A 27,934-nucleotide genomic window follows, 5' to 3' on the forward strand; every position below is an offset into this window, starting at 1 on the left:
ATCAACAATACTAACCTGCGGACTTATATGACTGACGAATATCCCGGGCTTGTAGTCAGGACTTGTACACGACTTTGAGAACCTCTGCTTTGGATCAGGTGTACCAAATGGCGGTCGACCATTCCGCTCTGGAGAATCCACTGACCGTATCAACGTTCCGTCTTCCTCACTATATATCACTTCCTCTGCAAATGCACTATCAGCCCCCTGCGCCCCCTTGTGGCAAAGGTACAAAAATGGCACAGGCGGGAATGGGCTTTGGTCGATAACCCCATCTTCACTGACACATGGTAGATTATTATCCATCCGTATGTGCGGTTTCCTCTGGTTTTCTTGCGGTAGCATGTAGCCGGCCGCACTGGCAAGATCAAGCAGGAACATTGCGTTATTTTTCATGACTAGATGTGGCTCTAATGGAACCATTATAGACGGTTGTTTCAGCGGCGTAGACTTCTTCTTTGTCTTCTTTTGTTTCTCTTTCATAGCCTGGCGTTTATCTTTCAAATATTTCTCCCGGCAGCGGTTGCAAATCAAATACCAAGAGCTCCCGCCGATTCCACCATCGCCACAGTTTCCTGCCCAGCCCCCGCAGAAGTGCCCTGCACTGTTGTAACCTTGTCCCCCGGCATGCTGTCCGCACCCAGGATGAGCCTGTCGCATGTGGTAGGTCACAGGATAGGGGTAGACACCCCCGCAAAGCTCGCAAACGGATTCCCGATCACCTCCACGGACACCATCAGCACCAGCGGCCGCCTCCCCAAAAAGATTTCCACGCCCAGATGGCGCTTTTCCATCTTTTTTCTTTTTCCCCTTTTTCTCCTCTTTCTTCTCCTTGTCTTTCTTATCGTTCTTTTTCATCCGCGTCCCGACTGCCGGACTCGGCAAGATCAAATTCTGATTGATAATTTTCAAAGTTAATTCCACTAACTCTTCCCAGAAGTAGACAAGGTGTTGCATGGTTGGGGGAAGATCAGACTCAATTTCATTTTCAAAATCGTCAATATCGGAGAGATCCTTATCCGCATTTAACCCATCCCCTTCTGACTTATGTCTGTCACGCAAAAATGATAGAACTTCCAACGATCGTTGTGGTGAGTTTGTTGTTTGTTTGTTGATGAACTGGTTTTTATTAATGTTCCTATTATTAACGACCTGGTCCACTGATACCGCCAACTGATCACGTTGCTCCATTGTTACCTCCGCTGAGTAACGATTCCTTGAACGCTCCTCTCTCTCCCGATTCCTTTCAAGCGACGACATATCGTTGGTTTTTTCCCGCTCCCGACCACCGAGCTCTTTCGTCAGAGTTGGATGGAACTTGAGGAAAGATGCGCAGGCCATTGCATCATGGACAATTCCCTCATGCCACAGGAAGGCCGCAAACACTGCCCGCAGACACTCAGCAACAGTGGGAGACAAAGCCTCCTTTATCGGGTCTGGAGGTGGTTTTGTTGGCTCTCGTTGTAACGAACTTGATCGGGAACTTGAAACTGATGACGTCTTGTCCTTGGACACTGGTGATGCGGCACGTTCTCGCTTTGACCTCAGTTGTCTGGAGCGATCCTTCCTTCCAGTCTTTGGGGAGAGCCTGAAGAAAGAAGGCATAATTTAGCAGTACTGGAGGTGACATAAGGAAGGCAATTTACCCCACTTTGATCCATTGATTGACTTCGAAGGACAGCTACTGGTAGATTAGACTTTATGCAAGAGGTGCAAAATATCACTGGACAGCACCCAAATGATCGATATCGAAATCAAAAACCTATGAAGGTACTGGACAACTCACCTTACAGTATCGTCACACTTGGGCGGTGACATCCCGATATTGAAATGACCCTTCACGCCATCATGAGGCCCTGCTGGGATAGTAGGCTTGACCTGAGCAACTGTCTTCCCTGCGGGAACTCGAAGTGGGCTCCCAGTCAATGGGCTCTCCGTGAGGTGTGGGCCCTCTGCACTACTGCCACCAAGGCAAGTCGGTGAGCCGAATCTGGGGCTTCCCATGGGTGAAGATCCAAGGATGGGAGGGGTCTGAGGAGGCGTTGAGTAGGCACTGGCACCACTCTCTGCCCTGCGTGGTGAGTCGGGAGCAAGGGTGGGGTCCCGTCGTGGCGAGAGGGAATGCAGTGGACTGGAACTGAGCGAGTCTTTCTTTGTGGCACCTGCAACAAAAAAGTTAAGGAGATGGAATGGAAGCTACTTGGTTATAGTAACACCCTGAGCAGGTTCATGTCCAAACTTCACAAAGCAGTGATGTGTCGGTATTGATTGTCTCACCAGCTAAAACGGAAGCCAAACTGATGCAGCAGCCATGGTTTGGGGCAAAATGACAGCATCACTCTAGTGGTAAGGTGTCAAGTTTTCCACTTACCAGGTATAGGCCTAGGGCTTGAACTTCTTGACATCGTTTTCTTGGGTGTACCAGGCGGTGTCTGAGGTGGCGTTGCTCCATTACCATTGGCTCGGCTCTCACCTGTAACGAGCAGAGGAACGGCCATATATTCTCTAATCACTAAACTGTGGCATCATACCAGAACGTCTGAGACTCGCTAGGAGTGAAAAATGAAAGGACATTCTTTGGAATGACTTTCCTTTCAGCTTGATTGCTACAAATAAGGCACATTCTTCTGACTGACGGCTGTTTCAAAAGAGAACTTTTATTTTGAATTTTTTGGCTGCATGGCACTGGTAAATGGTATTAATGACACTGACTTGTCCAGTGACTTGACTATCAATATAAATGCGAGGTGTCACTGAGAATTTGCCTCGAACTAGTTTTTCTCTTCTAAAATGTAAAGCAGTTTTATAAACTCTTCATAAAACTGCACTGTGAGAAATTATAACATTGAAAATTACACGGAAGCAGGAAAAAAATACAGAGAAATATTTGAAAGAGAGTTAATGGAAAATTACTTTAGGAGGTCAAGTCCATGCCTGTAACATATAACACACCATGCTGGTGGGTTGGGATGGCTGGAGGGGAATTACTGTGGTGTAGCACTCCGTATTCACAACACCACCATGTTATTCCAGCATAACTTGATATCATAGATTTGTAGAATATATGGAATTTATCCAAAAATCTATCAAACTTTGTGCAACGCCATGCCAAAAAATTACATATTAGTAAGTTTTCGAGATATGTAACTTACAAAATTCTAAAACACGCTGTTAATTGACACACTCTTTCCATCAGTCACATTATAACAGGCAATAACGTAAAAGAATTCGCCTTTAACGATTACTGATTTCAATTCTTGATTTCCAAGGTAAGAATGAAGGTGGCAAACTTGATGCAAATTTAATGAGGAATAAAATGCTGTTAGATCACAATCAGATTATGAGCCCAGGGATCTGAACCTCTCTTACACTCATACATAATAAACTTACTGTTTTAATCATTAATTTTAACTGAATACTGGATAACTTGAAAATAATCGGTAATTCTGAAACTTGGGGATTGCAATCAAAATCAAAGTAAAACTTTAACACCATGCTATTTGTCTTTCATTCGGGCTCACACCAAGCTAAGACATGGCTCCACATACCGGACAGCAGGGCTCTACGACGAAGAGGGCCTGGCAACATAAACAAGGGAATCAGTGAATGAGTCAAAAATTAGCTGCTGTTCACCAAGAAATTGATATCCTATGCACTACATCCCAACTCAAATGCATTGCTATTCTGTAAAACACCACACAGAATCTTGATGTAAACTGGGCAAAGCGGCTCACAAACAACTGATTTTGTCTGCGTCAAATATTGTCTATTGCTGAAAAGCAGAAGTTTATCAGATAGGGAAAACTCAAATATCATTAAAAAACAGTACATATCAACATTCACAACACTGAAAGCCTAGGATGTTAGAAGTGAAAAAAAACCCGATGCCGTTCACTGCAAGTGGTTGCTTGTTTGTACCCAAAGACTGAATGGAAAAGTTCCAGCCAGCAGGGCATTCAAAAATTTGGATTGAAACAGATCACTCGGAATTCGATTGATTCATCACTGTTCTCAAATCATTTCCCCTAGTAACAGCTCTTATCGATACTGCTCCCACTGGCAATGAACTCGAAATTCTGTCTTCGATGCGTGTTTTGGTACTGTTTACAGACACCTCATCCATGTTTTTCCTCTCCCATTTCCCAAGGTTAGTGCCTCAGCCTTTTATCAGCATTCTCTTATTGCTATGCCTTCTTTTATCAGTGGCCAAAGCATTTCCATTCAAAACAGGGGGCTGCACCCTGCCTTTTTCTGACCGTGCCCTTCTCAAATTTCAAGTTGAAACACTAGACGTTTCAAGATATTTGGACCTGGGTACAGCACCGAAAACAAATAAGGTCACAAAATTGAGCAGACGCACTTTGTGGGAGTACCCATAAAGTGTCGTCTGCCGTTGTGTGACCAAAACAAATACATGCAAACATAAACAACCACTACAAAACACCTTACCTATGACCTTAATAATATCTTTGACCGAGACGCCCCTGAGCTCACACGGATGCAACCGCTGAGCGAGAGTCTTCCGCTCTGGGGTCACAGGTGGCGTGTACTCAGGGGCCATCTGGTCAGGTCTCTCTAAGGCTTTCTCGGCTTGTTGCCTGAGGTGCTTCTCCTGCCTGACTTTGCCTGGTTTTTGTAAGCGTCGGGAGGGGAAACGAAGAAAACGATGGATTTTAGTACAACAGTGCCGCAAAAGTGCCATCTATATTCCGAGTGACACATTAACCACTGAAGGACTGAGTGAGACTTCTTCCAGCAGAAGCTTTGAAGTGTCTGGTTTGGTAATAGTGCGGCCAAAAATGGAGATAGCGCCTCACTTTTACATGTAGATATGATAATGTCACAGACTTTAGTGCTGTTTGAGGAATTGCCTTCTGCACAGACAACACGCTAGACTTCTGAACCAGACACAATTTTCGAAAATGTTGAACTTTCTAAACAAACCAATTCACAATGAACATACATGTACATTTTTCTGTCTACTCAGTCCTTCACTGGTTGTTAAAATGAAAACTGTTGAAATCAGGAGCCGACAAAAAAACATCGATCCATCTGAAATTACAACTGGACAAATGCGCATGAAATGAATAACGTCATATGAAGCATGAAGCGCAAGCAGTCAAACTGTGCTCTCACATGGTGGGTATGATGTCTGGTGTTTGAGTAAGAAAATGGCACATGCTCATAATGACAGTTGTTCTATGCTAATATTTGGTTGAGTTTCTCCTTTTTCAGCCCAACCCCAAAAGCAGGCCCTGAACGGCAATGAAATACAGCATAGAACAATCTGTTTCCAAAATCAAAACATTTTATCAAAATTCATCTCACCGATCGAATCAAGTGCAATATCAACGATTAGCATTAGCGAGCCTTCCAAACCTAGAATGGAATTTACATGTGTTGGAAAGACTGACTGTGGAAGGCTCCAACTCGAACATATTGAGTTTCAAGAAACGATTTTTGATAACGTTGGCCTATCTAAACTGTAAAGTGTTTTTTAATTCGGCACTATGTGGAAACGGTTTTATTCTATTCGAAGGTAAGCAATCAAAGGCATGCACAAATGAATTTGAGATGCAAGGAATGTGTTTGTCCAATTCTTGAACATCATAACCCAGCATTTCCAAGTTTACATATCATGCATGAGAGAAACGATGAGAATGAAATGAACAGGCCCCGCGAACCCCTATGGGCGTGTTCCTTATCTTAGGGACGTCTGATAGAGCATGACCTGCATATCATTCCTTCAGACCAACCTTGTGGCATGATTTATGGAAGCTCCTCACCATCCCTAAAACTAGGTATACAACCCTTGGGGTTCATCAGGGACCAACTGATTGATGACATTGAAAGAGTGACTGAGAGTGATGTCTCCAAACATTCAAGGATATCCTCGATCTCCTATGGGACTCAAAAACAACTGATTCTCTTTGGAAATACGTGTATTTCACACCTGGGATACTGGTTCACGTTTCCAGCATTTAGTAACATCAGAAAGTTCAATCGGGTTCACTGGATTCAAATAGATTGGATATAGTCTGCAGTTTTACCATTGATGTTGCAAGGAAGCATCTCCAGCGAACAGATTGAACTTTCTAATGCCGTATCTGGGATATTTGCCAGCCAGAGGTCCAAAGGAGAGGAGGCTACATTGAAGCTTTTGAGGCCAAGAACAACAACATCAAGATAAGGAGGAATAATGACATGATCGTGGGCTATGCAAATGAATATGGATATGAAACACATGAGCAATCACACTTTGAACTGAAAGGAATGCCTGCAATCAACAAAATGAACAATAAACAAAGAATATTGTAGTAGAAATCCACAGAAACCAATGGAGCGTTGAGATTCAGCTGGTTGTTCAGACAAATAGGGAACTGTTAAAGGATTTACGGCTTATAGTCTGCTTGCGTTATAGAATAACTTATCAACTCAATCAAATTATTTCAAAGCCACTGTGTATGATGACGACTGTCCCCAACGGAGATGAAAGCTGTCTGTATTCATAGGCTACAGATGACAAAGGAAGTCCATGCTGAAAATTTGATGATGATGATGATGATGGAATACAACCATTGATGTTTGAACGCTACTGAAATATGAGACAAATCTCAGTTGCGATTAATGATTATGATGATGATTGTGGTAATAAAGGAGATGATGATGTAGATGAAGACAAAGAGACACTTGCAATCTCCGATAATCTACATACCGTTCATACACAAATACTCATCGATCTCACAGCTACCACATGACGTGAAAAATCCTGACGCGGCCACAATGTATCAAACAAAAATATCTGTTTAGAAATTCACATCGTCATCAAAGGGAATATTCTTTGTGTAATTTACGTACCTGAATCATTTATACCACGTAGTGGCAAATTGTACACACTTAGTAGCTACGGTTCGAGTTCAACTTTGATAATCAGCAGTGTTACCTAACATTGACAAAGCTACAGAAAACACAATTTTTCTCGCATCAATGAAATTTCAAACGGTAGTGCACAATCTAGAACACTACTGTGACAGTAACACTGACTTATGTGGAACACTGATAAAACTAAGGAGCCAGAAGTGTTGACTATTCGTAAAGCACTGCAATCACTAAACTGACAATGCTGTCTATGTACTGCACTATTGCTAGCCCAAAAGTGGTTCAGCAATTGAATAGCTTTTAGCAGTTACCAGGTATCAACAAATGTTAAGCTAAAATACTGACCAAAATCTGAGACCCATTTCCCTTTCAAATTGAAATAGGGGGCCATTAACTGAACCACTTTTTATGGCCTTATCTTGGCATGCATCTTCTGAACGCAACAAAAATAAATGCCCCTCACCTAATGCCTTGACTAAGTCCTTAACCGAGACGCCCTGTAGCTCTGGAGGCAGATCTGCCCTCTCGGCGGTCGTGTAGATCTTCGGCGACGAACCGAGCTGTGGCGATGCCTGATCCTTAGGTTTACTGGCGCCTGGTTTGAGCCCGGGTTTATCATGTCCAGGGATGTGTCCGTTCATCATCTTGGGGCTGCCGTGGTGATGGGGGGTACCAAACGACGGGCCAGGCACAGGTTGGTTGACATCTTTACCATCGTATTTGACTTGTGGGTCGCCGAACGTCAGGCCTTCTGGAAATAAACATGATCGTTGGTACTCTCGAAAAAAACTGCAAGGCATCTGTACTTGGAAAGCCTTGCATTGGGCTGGGGAACTACATAGAAACAGCTGGATAAGACCATGACATGATGTACTGAACAAAAGAGGGGCCTACAGGCTCATCCGGCCAGCATCTTCAAAGAGAACCTTCCTGCAAAACATGAATGTAGAAAGAGACACAAAAACTTGCCAATATCCCAGTTCGTCACTCCTACTTTAAAAGACAGCGCACAATGTTGAGAAAAATGAAACAGACTCAAGAAAAGTCAAATTTCTGACATGACTGGGGATCTGACACCATAAAACCTACAGACTAGATTAGGCTTTCCTGTCAAGTTCCAACTGGTTCAAGAAGACACGGCTTACAGCAGCCCAGGACTCGGACAAACACAAACTAGTTCTAAGGAGACAAAATGACTGAGTACTTGGGGGGACAGTGTGCACACAAAGGTATGTGCTACCAATAATGAATATATTTGGTGCTACACGTACATGTACATGTATGTTGAGAAAGATATTCTAATCTAACACACAGATCTGAAACCACATGCAGAGGGAATACATGCTGCACTTTCACAAAGAAATGGCCCATCACCAAACTAGGGCTACAGGGTATTTTAAAAGTTATAACATTTATGTAACCCTCAACGAGAGGCCTGATCAAGCAGTGAGAAAGTACCCCTATCATAAATGAATGCGGACAAGGTATTGGAGAAATTACAACTCTTTAAGAACCAACATGCCTCATTGAAAAAATACCAATGTGACTTGACACCCTCAGGATTTCGGATACTCAGGGATAGATGCAGCTCTTTTCGCTTGCATTTGAAAAGATCAAAATTATGGGAAAACTAAAATGCCCACACCAGACTTGAACTTGAAGTGTTACATGGAGAGGAATGGAAACACATAACACATAACAAGCATCATGAATGTGAACTGACTTGACTGGCTTCGTCCGGGTGCCTGATGGCCAAATATGAATGGACTACTACCACTCGTGAACGAGCCATCCATGGAACCGGGCGTTTTGTCATTGTCTGAAAGAGAATCACCCATGAGCGCTACCAGTCGTTTCGGACAACAGGATCACTGCTTTCTAACTATATTTGCTGCTCATGTTTTTTACACGGGGCTTCCTAAGTAACTACATGTACTTTCTAAGGCATTGTTGGGTGACAACGACAAACTTTTTATTGCCTGCTACCTTTTTATGACCAAATCAATAATTGATACCTGGTGGGATTTTTGGAATTGACAAAGGTTGGATCGGTAACATTTTGGAAAGAAAAACGAATTCCATCAATTTGGTCTTAACATGAAGCGGAGAGGTAAATTGGTGATGTGAATCAGCACATCTATGTGAATTAGCACATTTATGTGATTTAGCACATCTAAGGCCGATATCTAATAGAACAAACAGTGCATCAACCTACCATGCTGATCTGAACCAAATCCATTGAACGCTGGCACCTGCTGGGCAGCATTCGAGAAGTCGAACCCCCGAGCTTCGTCGCCACTCCCAAAACCAAACTTGGCCTCGTCTGATTCGCTACTGAGCTCACATTCATGTTGTAGGTACTCGATGTCGTCTGGTCCCCGCGCAAGAGACCAGGCCTCACCCTCCGTTTCGTGACAGTATCGCTGTCGACTGTCTTGATCCATTTTGACCCACGTCCCTTCGGAGTTCACACACTAGAAAGGAGAATTTGGATTACGAATGAATACATTTTTCATAAGAGAGACCACAGACAGCATTATGCAGAAAATTTTTAAACATGCTCTTACTATTGTATATATTTTGAAATGCAACTTGCCAAAAAGTTGAACCAAAGTTCATCCATCCAGGGAGGCTCACCGAGTTGAATTAATCATGAACCAGTTTACTTTGACAAGGAGAGAACTTCAATCAAAATGTCAATTTCCAACACTTACATCCTCCACAACCATTATTTGATTCCCCAGCACCAGCATGCCAATAGGGGTCGCCTTCATACTCGCACGGCATCGCACATTATGTCCAGACGAACCACATTTCACAACCTGGTAAAGTCCCGGCCCACCGCGTTTCTCCCTCCGTCGGTCCCCGATCAACTCTGGCAGACGACGGAGTATCCTCTCCTTGATAATCTCATCCAGTATTGACTTGGGTTCCTCCACAGGGACAAGGAGGGTCTTGCCTAAGTGCTGGTTGTATTGTAGACACCAGGCCTCACTTTGGCCACTCGTGCACCATTTTCTGATGGAGTCAGCACTCAGGCGAACCCAGACACCATCATCATTATGAATCTGTAAAGAACAATTACAATCTCAATAGTCAAAAAGACACAAGCCAATTGTGTTAACTGACTCAATGCATTATAACGCTACAGATGAATCACTAACTTGTAATCTGCTGCATGAGAGTCTGGTGATGTAACATCATTTTGGCCACCCTGACATTCAAATGAGGGGACTTTTAGTAATTTTCTCAAGCACTGCTATCCATCTCTCTACAAGAAAGCCACTGTAACACAGGCCTGCATGTGTTGTGTCTATTTGGTACCTGTACCTTTGCACCCCTCATCCATGTATAAGAAAAAATATCCTACCTCATCAGTGAATCCGAGGATCCCGTTTGGTTTGATGATTCCGATCTGTTCACTCTGCAGCGAGGGATTCTGACGGACACGGAGACCAGCACTATACTTTGCGACAAACTTCCTCATCTTGCTCGGCTGATGGCTTGGTTTCTTGATGCTGGCGCCCTGGTTTGGCGGGACGACTCCCTGGGGTGGCTCCTTGACATCAACTTTGTACGCATCGCCTGCAATGGAATCATAATGAAGAAAGCGTCTTATCTGGGTCATTTTTAAAGTGATACTATGATGTGATTTACAATTTTGCGGAAATACGTCGTTTTTAATTGTTGATCACAAATGTAAAGCTCAAATTCTCCATTTTTGATTAGATTTATTATAAAATCGCTGAATGTAAACCACCGCGACCGCGAAAATGTTCATGTTGTGACGTCATCAACGAAAACGGCATCGAAGCGAGCCTTCCGGGCGGGATTAAACCATCAATTCCTAGAAAATGTGCATTTCGATTCGAAAACCTTACCGATCTATGAGAAAGTGATGTAGTAATTTGTCAAAAACAGCTAAAACATTATATGGTGAAATTTGACACGTGTTACCCTTTAACTTCATTCAAAATTATAGTATGGAACATGCCTCGGCTTGATTGCATAGAAGCCATAGATTCCATAGAAGGTGTAACAGTGATGACCTTTATCAGGGATTCTGCAACTGAGCCCATGTCTCTCCACAGAAGTAACACTTCCTACATGTATACAGAGAAAGTAATAGGTCATGCATGTATCAAGATCAATTCAACTTACCCGTCTCAAACCCGTCAATAGTGACATGAAGGTTGTACCATCCTATACTACCAGGTGTCCAGTTAGCACAGTAAGTGCCATCATTGTTAGCTCTGACCAACATATTCTCACTTGGTCGTCTCACAGCTGGGGATGCGAAGCGCAGCTCTTCAAACGAGTAGTTCTCATAGGCCTGAAAGACAGAGACAATACTTGTCAACGATTGAAAACAGAATATTGTGGCAAAGAAGATAGTCATATTTCCTATTTTTTGGTGACTAGGGATCTGATTAGAGATGCACGGCTGCCCCTGTATCCAAGTCCGTTGCTTCTGGTAGGCTACAATGAGACACTCCCACAGTTTACATCATCAGGTCGGTCAGTCTACCTACCTTCATCATACAAATGGCATGGAAGGCATCCTTCTTGTCTTTGAGTGTCACATCATACGGCATATCCAACCGCGGCGGTGGATGACCACCAAACGTCATCGAGTTGATATCATCCTGTTTGCTCAGACGTCGTAACTTCTTATGTTCATCATCCAAGGAGTCTTTGTGTTCGATCGGCACTGCTTTTACTTCAACTTTGAGATTTGGCACCATGACCACCTGCCCGTATTGGTCTTTGGTGATCACGGTGATCACAGCAGGCCAGCTACACCTCAGTTCCTCTTTGCTGTAGACTATATCACACTGCTTTGGGTCCAGGTAAGAATCTGGCTGAAGCCACCTCGCTAACCGTCCCCCGCTTGTGCCAGGTGTGCAGGCTACAAAGTCCTTGAGGAATGCTCTCTCATTAGATTGCCAGCTGAAGGGGAGGCTACCCTCAAGAGCTTGGCTGATGTTCAGTGGGTGGGAGAGGGCGAAGCCCCGACTGAGGAGGCAAGGGTGGGCCTGGAACACCTAGAATCAGAACAAGTTAAAGCAAGTTAGGCTAAACCAGAAGGGATTGTGGTCACAACAGGAGTATTTGCACTGGCTCCCTTTCCTTGAGGAATTTTGTAGCTACCCAAGTCTTGCTCCATTAACAATGTAGAGCTGCTGACCATGATCAGACTCAGAAGTGTCTGCCTTCTCAAATTACTCTCATTTCAACTGACCTGATCCGAACTCTCTTCAATGAAGTCCATGTCCTCATCGGCTTCGTCCAGGGAGACAGGGGGTAAGATGATGTCCTTCCTCATCAGAGATGACGCACACATGCCACCAAGGTACGCAATGGCCTTCTCGAGTTGCACAATACCCTGGAAGTTAACGAAAGAGAATTTTGAATGAAGTAAGTCATTTTCGGAATCGTTTACATTTCTCAGTCAAAATCGCATCATCACTGCATCAGTTGCCTATACTCACCTCATCAGGCTTCACTGGCCACTCATAACCAACGATGGAACACTTAAACCCATAGAAACAGGCCTTGTCATCCTTCACATAATCTGAGGCGGTCTCGAGGGAGAAGCTCACTTCATTGCCAGGGAGAAGCAGAGCCAAACACGGCCAGTTGGTAAGCCCATTAAACTTCTTGAGGACCGGTACGCTGTCTTGAAGGTCTTTGTGCTTCTCTGCACCATCCTTTTGCCCCGGTAAGCGATATCTTTTACACGGGATGTAGATCTGTAAGGTGTCCTCGGCCTGGGCTGTACCACACTGCGGGTCGAACTCAAGGGACATCCACTTCACACACTCAGGGAAGGATACCTGAAATTGGCAAATGGTGAACATATGATCCTGGAAACCTGATCTCCACATTCCCTCACTTTGAGCAAACAACAAATTCAACCCTGTCTCCTTATCACATCAGAGCATATTCAAAGATTTTGATTCGTAGATGATCTCTGCATAGGCCCGACTTCTCGCGATTCGCATACCTTGTAGTTGGCCACTGTAGCTGGTTTATAAGGATGGTCACTCTCCACGACAGCGTAGTGTTGTGATGTGGTCGTGTTCTCCTGCGAGGCGCCTGGTTCAAGCGAGCGATGCTTCGGAGACGCGGGGAGACCCTGACTGTTTAACGCGGCAGCTGGAGGCAAGATTTCTTGGACAAGATTTAGAACCTGGACCGCACTCTGAAATATCAAGAAAAGACATGTATGCACTGATACGCCCTCATTGGTATCATTCACCTATGCCAGAGCCGACCAACACCAAGGCCCTCTGACGACTGAGGGACTTGGAAGCTCGTTAATAGTAGGAGGTGTGGTTTCCATTTAACCCATACTCCAACCTGAGGTAGAGGAAAGATTTACAATTGTACAAAGGACACACCACATGAATCTATCAGAGTAGACGCATCAAGAATGATAAGGGGTTTGATCAACAGCCGACTCACATACCACTTACCCTGGGATCAAGAGCAGCAACTGGTCCAATATAAGAGAACACCAAAGGCAAGAGAGATGAGAAGATGTGTGCCTTCCCCAGCACCGAGCTAAACGAGTTGTCGACATATCCCTGTGCCCTGTGGAGCAGGTCGGCAGACGTCCGCACCATGGTGCTGACGAGTGTGATGGCATTCTTCCTGGCTTGATACTCAGCCAGGAGCTTACTGCTTTGGGCACGATTTTCTCCTTCTTGAGGCGCACTGGAAAGAAATCAACAAGAGGTTTTGTAACACAATTCATCATCCCGTGTTCAGCTATTGGAATTGGTTTTTCCACGAAGATTTGTACCACTTTCTCAAGCATGAAAAGACGTACAACAGCCTCTGCCAGATCTCTTTAAAACGTTTCCTGGGTAAATTATCCGAAACTGAAAGTAGAAGGACTAAAATGCCTTATCCGGTACTCACCTATAGTAAAGCACGTGAGGAATTTGTCCTCTCGTGTGGTTTGTCCCGTTACTACTCAACGAGCAGGCACTAAACGAAAATGTCGTTCCATCGGCACACTTGACTTTCGCCATGCCACCATCGCCATTATACGTCCGCGAACCGTGATTACGCAACCGTATGGCATACTTTGTTGTTTCTTTGATGGGGATAGGTCGTTCGAATTTTAGTTCGGCGATATTGTTGACGCAGTCGTCCCCTCCGTAGGACCCTTTGACGATCTCGATACTGTTCCAGCGCTGCGTGTGAGATGGGTCAGCACCATTTTCATTTTGCTGGAAAAAAGTTATTCATACTTCAAAACCATGGGAGTTTATTTTTCAACTGTGGTGAATGGTTCGAGAAAAAAAACGGAGCTAGCTAGACAGACAAACATGATATCAAGGAAGTAGAATAAAGAAGAACACTTACATTTAATTGGGTGATCTCATCTAAAAGCTCCAGCTCATAGTCATAGTGTGGGCCCCCTCCGTAGACTCCAACTCCTGCTATCACAATGCCTTGGCGGTCCACAGAGAAGCAGACGGAGTCAGGGCTTCCATTGCCTGGATTCCAGTACGCACTCTGGCTCATTCTGGTGAAGCGGTTTGGCGTCGTGTACAAAGGGCGAGTCGTAGAGTGCGTTGTGTCAACCTGAAATTTGAAGTAAAAGTGTGTTTTATGCCCTTATCTGATCGATAGCGCTCTTGAACCAGTAATGAGGTAACTTATAAATACACACAAGTAACACCTCTAAAGTACTATTTCCTTACCTCGTGTCCAGTTGCAGACGATGTCAGCTCACTGATGACAGCAGCCAGTAGGCTACACGTGTTCGACACGAGTCGAGACGGATAGATCACGTGTTCCTGCTTCATAGCCTGTCGAACTGGCAACACAATGATTGACATCAGCTTATCCAGCACCTCCTTGAAGCTGAAGTGCGTCGTCCCGATTCCCTCGATCTCCGTACGATGTGTCATGTGGGAGACGAGAAGTGGGAAACATGACAGGTCACCACTCTGGGGTGAGTCGGCTTCATTGTCGTCGACCTTGTACTGCTGTTTGAGGAGGAGTTCCGTTTCGTGTTCACAATTAATTGGCAAGACGCTGGTCAGCTTGACAGTCGGGTGGCACAGGGCTTCCATCACAGCTGCTAGCAGACGTCCGAATCCTTCCACATCGTGGTAGCTCTGTAAGATGATGTCACTCGGTTAGCACACAAGTGGGTTCGAATGTTATGCACGAAATTCTGCTCATTCAAATTCATTCTGTAATCCGAACACAACTCTTTCCCAAAATAGGACTATTTTGGAGGCACCAGCCTTACGGTAGGGCTCAAAAGCTTCTTGGGCTACCTAGGCCAAGGCTTTCTGAGATGTGTAATCTGGCTTGTCAATTGCGGAGACGCCTTCACATGCAGGTTCTAATTCTATTGACATCATGAGGCTAAGGGTAATGGTTCAGGAATATCTTTGACGATCCAACATACATTTAACACAAAGAGAGTGTTCATTTCAGCTCTAGGGGATGAGGTCACATGTTCACAACACTCAACCTCACTGACAGTAAAGTGCTCCGCAACCAGCGATTTCTATCACTGTGACCTGCGACGTAGCAATGACAACATGAAGATTGTGATCGGAAAGCTGAACATTAAATTGTAATCGGCCGTGATGTTGTAATGGCAACGTCCCACGTCGCAGCGACAAAAATAATTCGTTTGCGAAGAACTAAAGAGGATACTATGAGAACAAAGGTAAAACTAAGTTACTGAGTATGAACCAGATGACTCTGATAATCTGTCTCAAACATGTCAGAACGCGTATAAATCGTCCTTTCCTCTGACCAGAACGACAACAACCAAATCATCATAAGATAAGACCCGACAAACTGAATTGAACTGACAACAATTTGATAAATAAATATCCGTAAGTTGTAAAAATCAAAAACAGCTAGACTGATGATTTTCATGAGCTACCTGTGGAAATGGTTCCTTAGATATTTTCAGCTGAAAATCACGATACAGCATAGTTAAGAACCCAGTATTTTCTAGACTTTGAACATGTCACCTTGCCCAATGGGATATGCAGGTTTTGTCACACGAGATAACGGGTAAATCTGTTCCAGGAAACGAGTGAATGGGTACTGCCCAATAGGGGGTTATCTGTGCCTGTAGCACCAATGCATTGCATTATATCCACTATAGGACCCCCCGTCTGGCAAATGGTTCAGCCTATCTGGTGTTACTCCTTCACCAGATATGCCAGTGATCCCAACTCTTGACTATACATGTAGAGCAGCTGTACATGTAGAGCAGCTGTACATGTAGAGCAGCTGTACATGTAGAGCAGCTGTACATGTAGAGTAGCTGTACATGTAGAGCAGCTGTACATGTACCTTAGGAGTTATTCTACAGTACATCTCAACACTCAACATGCTAGGGAGCTTCAACAGCCAGCACAACAAGGTACTTTCTAGGAGTGAGCGAATCTACCAACACACAGGTCTACTTCACCTTACAGGGATCAGACAGTCTACGTACTCCTAGACTACGAGTGTGGTGAACATTTTTAAAGCGTTATCTGAACTTACCGGGTCCATGAAATTCAGAAGGTCACACAGACAAATCCACTTGAGTGTCCCTGTCGGATAAAATGCGTGGAAACACGCCACAAACGTCCTGTGACACTCCTCAAGGATCTGATCTGGCAGCTGTAGATACCGAGGCAATGGAGCACCGTGATTGGTCGATTTCCTTATCAGCATCTTCGGCCGATTTTCTGACAGGATCCGGCGCAGTAGCATCCTGGTCTCACCAACTGCCTCCGCCAATTTCCCGGTTTCCTGGGGACTTTTCTTGGATGCTGCAAAAGACAACACAACATTGAAATTTCTCTTGACATGGTTGATGAACTTGCAAACGTGGCAAAGGATTCTAGCACTGTGTCAAAGGATTCTAGCACTGTGGCGAAGGATTCTAGCACTGTGTCAAAGGATTCTAGCACTGTGGCAAAGGATTCTAGCACTGTGTCAAATAGGGCCAGTGATTCCAGACTTTGGCTGATGCTATTTTTCAAGTTACGCATTAGGATCTTTAGACAGCGCAGACACACACAGAAATCTGGCTTTGAGATCTCATTCAAAGCACTGAAGAATCTCCTAAAACAACACAAATACGTCCACTTATGCTCACGCGGGTTCTTCCCAGCTACGGGCTAAACTCACCTCCTATTGGATAAACCTCACAGATAAACGTGCTGATGAGACGTAGCGTTGCCATGGTGATGTAAACAAGCCTCTCCAGGTCGAGGAGTGCGGCGGTCATGTTGGTTCCTTGGAGTTGGTCCATCTCCATCAGGACGGCGTTGAACGTGTTCCAACTCCAGTGAAGGAGTTTGAGTAACGATTCAAAACAGTCCTAAAAGATCACACAATTAGAGTTGCACGATGGGGTGAAGATGACAAGTTTACAGGTGGAAAGTAAGCTAATTTGGGGAGTGATCTTTTCCCGATTTCCCGTACCCCAGGCCCCTGTGATGTGATCAACTTGGCACTAATTTTCATTTGCCGTAAGAGGCTTGATATTAACATACACGAGGTACACATTCCTTAATAATAGTAGGCCTGGGTCACTGTAGCCTGGTGGTAGGTGAGCAAAATCGGGTTCCAAATTTCTCTTACAACACATTACAAATTGGTCAACAATGCAAGCAGAATACAAATCATCGGGGACTCATAACTTACAGGCGAGACCGTCTTGGAGAAATCCTTGCTGAGTATATGGACGAACTCCTGTGGGTAATACTTCCTGCTGTTCAAACCGCTCTCATGCGTGGGTAGTCGGTAGAGGATCTGAGGAATCTGACCGGCATTCACGTCGGTACCGTTGTTAGACTTTTTGGAACTCTTGAATTTGAACACAACCCTGGGAGAGAAGACATAAAGTTCATGGTTATTTTAACATGTGAGCTTAAGATTGGCATCGCACTGAAATGAAACTGTATTACTTTATTGGCCGGGTCTATTTGGCAAGCCGCTCGCTGAACAGGTATCTTTTTTTGTCCTGTTTGGAGAGCTGCTTGCCAAACAGCACTAAAAGCCACCCTGTTCGGCCAGCCGGGCTTGCCAAACAGGTAAAAAATCTACCCTGTTTGGCGAGCTGGAGACTTTACTTTAATATTAATGAGTTCGACTCTCCATTCAGGACAAGAAAAAGTCGCTGTTTGGTAAGCCGGGCTTGCCAAGTAGTCACTTCCTATTTTATTTATCATTGCGTAGGTGTATGAGTTATGACTTAATTCATTTATTTTTGGTAATGGCGATAGAATTTATAGCTTAATCAAGACTGCCAAGTTAACCAAGTTCAGTTCACTGACGCCAGTGTGACAGGATAGTGTCATGACATTCATAGAGAGCAGACTTTGGTAAAGTTAATGCAAAATTGAAGAAACACAACCAAACAAAATGTCTCTTGTTTTCACATTACGAGCAGAAATTTGGATTTTTAATAGTTAAACATGCCACTGTCTAGTCGGTGCTATTATTCTGTGAAATTTGAAAAGTAAGAGAACTGTTTGTTCAAACTAATTCATGCTATCAGTGTTTTAAAAAAAACTTGTATTGATTAGGTAAATTTGCAGGCTGACCGCAGAAGGATATTACATAAATTTAGGTGTTAGAGTCAAAAGCCTGACACTGGGTTAAGTTCATTCCGAGTTCAAATAAAATCAAAATATTGTTAGCATTGGACTAGAAAAGATATGAAAACAGTTCGATATTGAGAAAAGCCTACCAAAACTGTCTCAATATTCTCACCGACTCCCATCCCCTTTCTTTCAAGTTAATATAAATATGATCAACACATTCCTGAGAAAATGATAAGATGAAACCAAGCGCACACTTCTAAGTAACAAAGGTAACAGTTCATCCAGACTTACTGGTCCTCAGCCACGACCGTCGACTGGCCGCATGACCCACAATCACTGTTTGGCCCCGAAATATTAACATAGGTGGCATACCAGCAATGAGATCGCAGCAGTATCGGTTCGCCGAAATAGATAGTGAATACCTCTCTGCAGAGAAAATGAAGATGTTACAAAAAAATAAAGATGGGTACTCACTGGTCTTCTGTTACGATGCTGTATTGCCCGCTTGATCCGCAATCGCTACTTGGGCCAGAGACGCGGGCCCACGAACAGTACCAAGAGTTTGCCTGGAGTGGGATGGGCTCATCGAACAGGATTGGGTATTTCTCCCTGAAAATTACGAGAAGGGTTGGGGGTAAGCAGCAGCATGCGGTGTATCGAAAATATATTCAGAATTATGTGAAATGGCATTTTCTGTATGTAGGCGAAATGGCAGTAGGCGAAATGGCGGGTAGGCAAAATGGCAGGTAGGAGAAATGGGAAATAGGGGAAATGGGAAATAGGCGAAATGGCAGGTAGGCGAAATGATTGTAGGCGAAATGGCGATAAACCGCAGCATGCAGTTAGAATATCTGTTTTTAAAGTCACGTTGAATGAAGTGTTCCACTTTTAAGCGTTATCACAACAATTTTCCATGCCATCATGTACAATTCCACACGATTGAATCAGTTACTGCTAATACTTAACCTTCCTCGTCAGCAGATTATAAGTTTTTGATGTTGTATTACCAAATAAAAATCTGTCAACTCTAATCTTTGCCTACCTGGCACCACATTCAAATGGTATCTCCTCCGTTTCTGCCAAAAGGTCTCCAAAGCTTTCATTCTCGCCCCCATCAGGACCGAGGTCAAACAGCTTGATCTTGCCAAAGTAGAGCCCCCTTCCTCCAAACAAACCAAATCCACCAAGTAAGATGTCAGAGTCGGCTGAGAATCGGATTGCTTCGACGGAATGGTCAGAGTAGCCCCATCCACCACCATGACCTGCAAAGAGCATTGTATTTGAGTTATTACTGTGGTGGAAAAGTGGAAGAATAGAAGGAACAGGTCTATAGCTAGTTGTGTCAGGCATGTATTTGACCCAAGGCCTGAACTATTTTACTTGGCGATGCCCGGGGAGAAAGGAGTAATAGTGTAGTTGGTGTAGCATTTATCACAAGAACTTACTTTTGAACCGATTGACGACACTGAAGTCTTCCTTGCTGTACGTTTTGCTGGCCAATGCCTTCTCCCTGTCTTCTTCAATCACAGTCACACCCATTCTGTTGGCAGTGGTCAGAGTATCAAGACAACCTAGCAAGTAGAGTGCACAGTTGCTCCTCGATGTGATCGTCCCTGGTTTACACGGCACAGCTAACTCAGGGCTGACGATTTGGTCAATGGAGGGCCGGGCCTCGCGCACCTCGCACCTCAGTAGGTTATAACACAGGATGTGTCTCTTCTTGGGGTTGTAGCTGTATTGATAAGAAAGAAATAATAAATGCCAAATAAGTCTTTTCTTATGACTATAAAACACTCTAACTAGGTTCCAATAGAAAACTTTACAGAACTAGTAAAAACTTCTTAAACTATCCAAAAAGATACCAACCTCCACAACACATCAAAGAATGGATCCAGACAAACACTCTGGTTGCTGAGATCGGCCTGGTCATGGCTACTAAAGCTCTTACAAGTCCCATCCTGCTTGCTGATGATCAAACACCTAATCATCATCGGCGAGTCGTCACCCATCGGGATCAGGCCGATACACGTTTGGTTGGAGAAGATATTCGATCTCGACAGGGTGTGGGCGTTGATTAGTGATTCGTCTATACGCAAGAAGGTCTGGTCTCCACTTGCTCCGATCCAGGTTGCGCGACGCCCAAACTTTGCACCTGACAAAAAGAGAGGTAGAGAGTGCCATGCCAAGTTCAAATGGTAAGAACAGGATGCGTAACTGAACTCTACCAACTTTATTTGATGGTCTGCGCTGTCACAAATGGCCTTCAAATGTTTGGCAGTCTCCAATACCAAGTCAAACAAGAGAACACCCAAGAACAGAAGGGGTTTTGATTTCATGCTTCTGCGAGGGGGGGGGGAGGGCAGGGATGGAGGGCTGGAGGGCTGGGGGTGTCCGTAAAACAACGTATCGACCACCAATATCAATATATACAAAAGCAACAGGTTTTTACTTACCAATCCCTGGGACCGGTGCTGGCGTTGCGTACCACAACCTCTTCTTGTCCTTTGCTTGATTCTCATCAGGGCCCGGTCGACCAAGTTGTGATTTCTGATACGCACCAAACGTGTAGATCATACCGCTACTGGTTAGGACGACAGTGTGAGAACTTCCTGCTACCACTTGGACTACCTTGGTGTTGAGGGGAACTAAGGTTGGGGTACCCCTGAAATAAAGATGCATTCAGAAGTTTGATGCTTGTGGTTTATACACACCTCACTACCCTTTTCATGGGTTTTGCTCAAAGTAATTGAGTATTTTCTTTTAAAATGATTCAAGTTCCATTCATGTCCTATCAAATGTATTAGTCCTACCTTGTTGTGGTATCCCCCAGTCCCAGCTGACCATACTGGTTGCTTCCAAATGTGTACACATCACCATTATCCAGAAGAAGTACTGAAAAGATATGAGGAGAGTTGAATACCAAGTGGATACATATTACACAGTCTAATCAAATTCAACTTATAAGGAAATTGCCACAATTACGCTGGAAAAGAAAATTAAGAAAATTCGGCAGAAATCCAATCCAAATTACTTACCAGTGTGATGAAGACCACAAGAGACCTGAACCACTGGGCGTTCCCCTGTCCCGACTACCACCTGTGCCGGAGGCAAGCTGACAGTCTTGGCATGATCCTGCTCATGGTCACTGCTGCCTTCACCTCCTGAGGCCTGTGCCATCCCTTTGACCACCTTCTGTTGCCTGGCAACAGCCTTGGCCTTTAGTTTTTGTCTCTTTTCTTCGATCTTTCTTGTCAACTGGTCGAGATTTCTTGCACCAATTCGCCCTGAAAAATTCATAAAATCGCAGATGAGGCCAACTCTCAAAAGGAGACCCTAGAGAATAAAACCTGTCTCATATGCTCATGTACTGAACATTTAGGGCCAAATTCATAAAGGGCGTTTAGCTAAAACAGCGTTTAACTACTGAATAGACATATTCTGGTCCTTCATGTAAATCTTCACAGAATATGAATAGGCCCTGAAATTGATCAGGGAGAAGTTACACACGTCTAACCCTTAAACACCCTTTATGAATTTGGCCCTTAGTCTCTATTTGAAGGACTGCAAAAATCAAGGCCTACAGACTATTATTTTGAAGTTTGTGCTCATCTAGAGTAGTACTAAAACTTCTGACGAAAAAAAAATCAGAGTGAAACAGGTAGGTGCAGAATCAAGGTAAATCTTGAAATATCATGCACACTTCAAAGAATCACAAAACTCCAAGCGATCATAGATGTACATGTACAATGAATTCTATACCATGCATTTAGTAGGGCTACATTCTGAACTGGGGTATTCACCTAAGCCAGTAAAAGCATTAGTTCTAGTAAATTCCCATACCGGCAATGACATTGAATGGTTTTGGACAACGTACTGTACAAATAACCCACAAACCACAAGACATCACGACCGAATATTCCAATGACGTTTTCTACACACGATTTCGGAATTCAAGCAGGCTATTTCAAAGGGGTCATCTTTTTCATGCGTGAATATGTAGTCTACACAGATTGTAGTCAACTCCACATCGACATCCCCTAGCAAGGATTTTACCACATGCCCACACAAAAATAAAATTTACCAAGAATGCCGCTATCTCTTGGTTGAACGCAACTTCTACTCTTAGCGCGAATTTCTTTTACATCTGTAGGTACAATTTTTACAAATAGTTTATTAACTAGCAGTTCAAAAGCGCAGCGTGCTCCAGTTCAATTTAGAAGATTAGGTACCGTTACCGGCCAATCAACTACAAACGTACCAAAACCACAAGGTTGAGAACATCATATGTGTACGTCACCCATGGGCTTGCAGTAGGCCTTAGCAATTTGAGAATTTCTGTGTATTATTTGTGAAGAAATGAAGAGCTACATCAACTTTAGCTACAACAATATTCCATAAAGATTCAACAACAACTACAGGTAAAGTGTAAGCTCCATCATGTTAATCATGACTGGCATTTTAAATGAAGTTAAGGCAACTAAAGACACGTGAACATCAACTTGAAAAACTACATGAGGTCATGACGAAATACATGAAGAGGTGCTGTACTGTGCATACCTTGGGTGATAGGTGAATCAACCAGTTGAGAAGTGAAGGACTAATTTGAATTGCAGTTCACAAGTCAGTTTGCAAAGCCATGCAGCAAAATAACCTTTCAAAACTAACAGGACTTTTTCAATGTTTTTCCTACAATATGACGGCCAACATGTAGATGCTTGTCTTCTGTCAGTACCTGAAGTTCAGCTGAACCTCTGCCACCTCGGGGCGCATTTATGACACGGAAAAGAGCCAACACCTTGGCAGGGAGAGTAGAGACATGGGGACAAAACAATTGGGGCCATGTTACTTCAAACCCACACCCCACACCCAGTTATTAACCTTCACTTCACAATGACTGACTGAATGAAATACTTAAAATGACTGGGATAACAAACCTAGAGTGATCTGCTTACCGACAAGCAAATCGAATGGTATGTCGTCCTTGTTCTTGGTGATGGCTTCCAGGATTCCTATGTCGCCTTTCTCTGGGTCCTGGGGCTCTCCAGCACAGGTCTTACAACAGCCGCACTCGGAGCAGCCAGACTCTCCGGATCCACATCCACAAGGCCTGCAATTCGACAAAATGAAAACTAACAGGAGAAGGTTTGGCATATCTGCATCACATCTGCTTTGATGTCAATGCAATCTGGGCTCAAAATTTCTGAGTGTCATTGTCAATCTGAATCGAGCATGCCTCATTGTCACATTCATTCTCTGGTGGAGAGCCTAGCAAGAGAAGATGTGATACTCACTGTCCAGGATTCCTGGCAGGCATGCCACTGTTGACGCAGCTATTGCCGTAACCCGTGCACTCCCCACAGAGCGTACAGATCATGCATTCGTGGTTCTTCCACTTGTGGGCGCCCGGGGCACAGATCAAGTCGTCCACCTCAATGTCCTCTTCTTCGTCGGCCATGGTCACATTGTTGCTAGCTGAAATAGAAAGCAGATGAAAACATGATCAGGCAGGTTTCGGTTAATTTCTGTCTTGCATAGGCAACTGTTGCCGATTTTCATAATACCGGGTATCGTCACTACTCCCAAGGAATACAGAACTTGATAAGATCTGTGGAAAATCTGACGCGAGTTTGGAATTACTTAAGAAACCTGAAGAAACGATGACATCTTGAACTGACCTTCTTTAGATGCTCCCAGAGAAACGTCTCTGCCACACTGGCCCTTATTATTGAGACCAAACGTGTAGATCTGACCATCGTTGGTTAAGGCGACCGCGTGAGCCTTGCCGAGAGTTATCGTCATGACTGCCACATCCTTCAGGTCAGTCACATGGCCTAAAAATAAGTACATTGATCAGACAATCGTCCTTTGTTCAACTGATTCATGAAAAGAGTATGTCTGATTATGCCATAGCTATCAGATTATACTGAGTAAGAATTGGTCTCAAAGTACCCGGCACAGAGACCACTGACATTAATCTCCACAGGGGCTCTCTGAGCTATCAAGGAGCCAGCAGCCTCACTTGTGCTCAACCTGGGTGGGAAGAGTGGCAACCAGACGGGGTTCAGACCCCATCTTACAAGAAATGCTAGTCAGCTGCCCATCCAGTTCACAAATGTGCTGGCCTTCGACCTCGCTGCAAGGTTATTTTCTATGACAAGTTACATCTGACTGGGGTTGGGTACATGTAGTAATCAAAAGAGGAAAGACAGGCTAATATTTCGGAAATCTTTTACCTACCGCTAGCATGATCACAGTGCATGGTATCCTTGCCGAACATGAACACCTCCCCATCCTTTGTCACCACGGCAGAAGTGCCGTAGTTACAAGACGACGACGTGATGACTTTACTTTCCAACTTTATCATCTTCTTCGGCTTAGTAGGCTTCAGCGCACGACGGCCTTCAACTGGAGAAGGTCAATCAAAAGTATAAACGTCAGAGAAGACTCTTGAATTGACACCGCAAACGTAATATTGGAGAGAGTTCAATTAAACTAGCAACTTCGAAACAAGGAATGATATCACACCAGAGTCGCATTATCTCAAGTCAAGAGAAAAAAGAGCGACACATATCTATACCAAGGACAAAATTCAGCATACTGTCAAAGGATACGTCCAACATGTAATTTTGCAGACGACTTACCAATCCCTGAGTCACCATCCTCTCCCCTCTTGGGGGTACCCGTAAAGAACACGCTCCCATCGTCCGCAACCAACAGGGCATGCATCCCCTCATGCCCGATGGAAAACTGTACAATCTTTGGAGATTTGGTAATAGACAGCTCTGCCCACTTCCCTGCTGCTGGACCTCCGTGTTTGATTCCTAGCACCTGTGCTTTACCAGTGAATAGAATCTGAAATGTACAAAGACAATTTTACTGGGTAATTAAATGACTTCATCAAGTCTATGATGAAAGATTTGATGGAAAGTTTTTCCCATTCCCAAGAGTCTATCGCAAATTTTTGTCAGAAGAGTTTAAGTTACAACCGAAACACAGATCTCAAGTTTTTACCAACTTAAATCTTGAGTATGAACACCAATTTTTCAAAACATGATACTGACCTTTCCCGAGGTGGTCTTGATCAAGGCAAACTCCTTCCCTGCAGCGATAGCTACGGCCTCCTCCTCATGGTTAGTACCTGAAATGACACATTCTTGCTTAACATCAAGAAGAGTATGGCTGGAAAAAGTACTTCAGAACTTCTCACATGGGGAGATACTTCAACTGCAATTGCTAAGTGACTACACATTAATACTCTGATTTCTAAACACTGAAACACAAAATGTGATACATGTAGTCTGTTCACAAGAAAGTTCATTAAAGGAAACTAGTAGGCCTCCAATATTGCCTCCAGTCTCGTCTGATTCAATGAAGATGAGCCGAAATGATAATCAAATTACGACATAATCGGTTCAACTTACATATCGTGCGCATATCGGTCAGCGGATCAAATGTAGATGATCCAAATGTATCCAAGCACTTCCTAGCTAACTTGAGAGGTATTTCATTGACTATTGGCATAGGACTACACACAGGGTTGTACGTCCGCACCACAAAGCTATCCTGAAAACAGAAATGACACCGCATGAGCGACCTGTGTACTGATATATGTTGATGCCACAAATGCACTCCTTTGGGACGATCATCTTGAGAGTTGGACCACCTCTGCAGGCTCTGGGAGTGATATCAGGTACAGCCTCGCCCAGTGCATGGGTATGGATGAGCTCCAGGTCCAAGCCTCCAAACTTTGCCGGCCCTTTCAGAAGGAGAGACACTAATACCATTAGCAAATAAACCACTGACGAGGCAACAACACTCTGACTTACATCTTTCGTAGCTGCGAGCCTGCCTATGTAGTCACCATCACTGAAGAGGATATTCGAGCCTATATTATTGCCTTCAAACAGGTAATGTTTCTCCTCTTCCAGAGTGTCCGTATTTATCACAGATAATGATGATGAAGAGCTCTCTGTGTCCTTAAAGAACAGCATGCCCTGCAGTAAGAAAAAACAAATATGATTATATGTCAGAACTCATAAAAGTTCGAAATCTGCAGACTAGGAGGCATCGATACTTTGAGGTAAGTCATCATCGCCCCTGAGGCAAAATACCTGACAAGTTGACCCCTGTATTCAATAGAGCTTAGGGACATGATCACTAAAACCAACTCATTTAACTGTTTATAATATAATCTAAGAAGTCATAAAAGATCGAAATCTGTAGACAAGGAGGTCAACGCTACTTTGAGGTTTAGACATTAGCGCACCTGAGGCAAAATACATTGACAGAGTTGTTTCTGTGCTCAGGGGAAGTCAGAGATGTCCAAGACCAAGTCATAATGATGTTTATGAACAAAGAAGATCACAGGGCTGCAGTTTAATTAACACATATCAGGCTTCCCCGGCACAAGCCCCTGGTTATAATCATTGATGAATTGACCAGCCCTAGACAGAACCATTGATGATAAATTGTACTACTTGTCTTTGGTAGAGCCTTTGGCTTGTGGTACGCATAGGAACTATCGGTTTAAACTAGCTACGTAATTCATTTAGATGCAATTATCAACTCAACTTACCTTTGCAAAAGCCAGCCAACCTTTCTGTCTCGGATGAAAGTCAGGCCTGGACATATAAATGTGACCTTTTATAGTGCTATTGTAGCCCGAGCCTATCTTTTGAAGACCCTCCCTCGTGTGGAGGTACAAGTACTTGCCATCGGTAGCTATGGCACTATGGAGGAAACCTCCATCAGCAGCTGAAAGTGCAACATTAGGAAACTGTTAAGAGGGTACTTTCATCAAGATATTTCCAAATATTGATTCATATTTGAAACGTCTTCTCAGCATGGCGATTGAAGGCCTGGTTGGTGATGTTTTATCTTTTTCGGTCTTTACTCATTATTAGTTCCAGATTGATTCAATACTCTGATATCATGTTTGTCACTAACTCCTGGGCAGAAGATCTTGACAGCTGAACGGTCTCTTGAGTTGTGAGAGAAATGCCAAGGAGCATACGAGAATAAGGATGGAAAACTTACCAGATTTGGTTGACACTTTATAACTTCCAGATTTATTTGGTCTAGAATCAGCTAATTTTATAGTCTCTGTTTGCGCTTTCTGCGGTATTCCATTATTTAGCCAATCAGGATGTGCTGTCCTTCCGAGTAGCACCGACTGAACACTTCGCTGCAAGGACGTCAGGATACCAGGGACCTTGACGTCCTGTGACGCCAGGGCGGCTGGACTCATGAGCATCGCAGCGACGGCCGAGAGAAGCTTCCCCGTCTCGCCACGTGCTATGACCAGCGAGATGAGGCAGGCACACGCAACGGCATTGAGGCTGTAACAACCGATGCTGGTGTCGGGATTTGGCTTGGTTGTGAGATCCATCAGGAGATAATAAAGAGAATCTGAAAGAGATGAACAACAAGCTGAAACTTGCACCTTGAGAACAACTAGGGAA

General features: G+C 44.0%; 1 protein-coding gene across 10 annotated transcripts in view; it reads right to left on the reverse strand.

The window, feature by feature from the left end:
• The window catches only part of LOC135493778 (E3 ubiquitin-protein ligase MYCBP2-like), a 43,948-nt gene that overhangs the window by 13,735 nt on the left and 2,279 nt on the right, over positions 1-27,934 (reverse strand). For 3 of the 10 annotated variants that reach the window (XM_064781335.1, XM_064781333.1, XM_064781330.1), the window contains exons 5-43: positions 27,510-27,881; positions 27,049-27,227; positions 26,300-26,467; positions 25,895-26,036; positions 25,535-25,611; positions 25,115-25,325; positions 24,711-24,878; positions 24,149-24,304; positions 23,765-23,945; positions 23,408-23,580; positions 22,555-22,617; positions 21,509-21,757; positions 21,284-21,365; positions 20,927-21,135; positions 20,340-20,625; positions 19,919-20,205; positions 19,516-19,735; positions 18,948-19,082; positions 17,572-17,752; positions 17,053-17,245; positions 16,420-16,691; positions 14,598-15,017; positions 14,257-14,478; positions 13,807-14,120; positions 13,359-13,599; positions 12,887-13,084; positions 12,372-12,716; positions 12,122-12,265; positions 11,412-11,924; positions 11,041-11,212; positions 10,250-10,464; positions 9,594-9,947; positions 9,095-9,353; positions 8,603-8,698; positions 7,343-7,627; positions 4,450-4,626; positions 2,372-2,473; positions 1,787-2,162; positions 16-1,588 (exon numbers count right to left, since the gene is read on the reverse strand). In XM_064781335.1, coding sequence (XP_064637405.1) covers positions 16-1,588; positions 1,787-2,162; positions 2,372-2,473; positions 4,450-4,626; positions 7,343-7,627; positions 8,603-8,698; positions 9,095-9,353; positions 9,594-9,947; positions 10,250-10,464; positions 11,041-11,212; positions 11,412-11,924; positions 12,122-12,265; positions 12,372-12,716; positions 12,887-13,084; positions 13,359-13,599; positions 13,807-14,120; positions 14,257-14,478; positions 14,598-15,017; positions 16,420-16,691; positions 17,053-17,245; positions 17,572-17,752; positions 18,948-19,082; positions 19,516-19,735; positions 19,919-20,205; positions 20,340-20,625; positions 20,927-21,135; positions 21,284-21,365; positions 21,509-21,757; positions 22,555-22,617; positions 23,408-23,580; positions 23,765-23,945; positions 24,149-24,304; positions 24,711-24,878; positions 25,115-25,325; positions 25,535-25,611; positions 25,895-26,036; positions 26,300-26,467; positions 27,049-27,227; positions 27,510-27,881 — 10,010 coding nt within the window. Of the gene's footprint in view, positions 1-15; positions 1,589-1,786; positions 2,163-2,371; positions 2,474-3,548; positions 3,579-4,449; positions 4,627-7,342; positions 7,631-8,602; positions 8,699-9,094; positions 9,354-9,593; positions 9,948-10,249; positions 10,465-11,040; positions 11,213-11,411; positions 11,925-12,121; positions 12,266-12,371; positions 12,717-12,886; positions 13,085-13,358; positions 13,600-13,806; positions 14,121-14,256; positions 14,479-14,597; positions 15,018-16,419; positions 16,692-17,052; positions 17,246-17,571; positions 17,753-18,947; positions 19,083-19,515; positions 19,736-19,918; positions 20,206-20,339; positions 20,626-20,926; positions 21,136-21,283; positions 21,366-21,508; positions 21,758-22,554; positions 22,618-23,407; positions 23,581-23,764; positions 23,946-24,148; positions 24,305-24,710; positions 24,879-25,114; positions 25,326-25,534; positions 25,612-25,894; positions 26,037-26,299; positions 26,468-27,048; positions 27,228-27,509; positions 27,882-27,934 lie in introns of all 10 variants that reach the window. The other 7 variants (XM_064781332.1, XM_064781339.1, XM_064781336.1 and 4 more) reach the window with 7 other exon arrangements.

This window comes from Lineus longissimus, chromosome 9, assembly GCF_910592395.1.
Source record: "Lineus longissimus chromosome 9, tnLinLong1.2, whole genome shotgun sequence".
NCBI classification, from domain to species: domain Eukaryota; kingdom Metazoa; phylum Nemertea; class Pilidiophora; order Heteronemertea; family Lineidae; genus Lineus; species Lineus longissimus.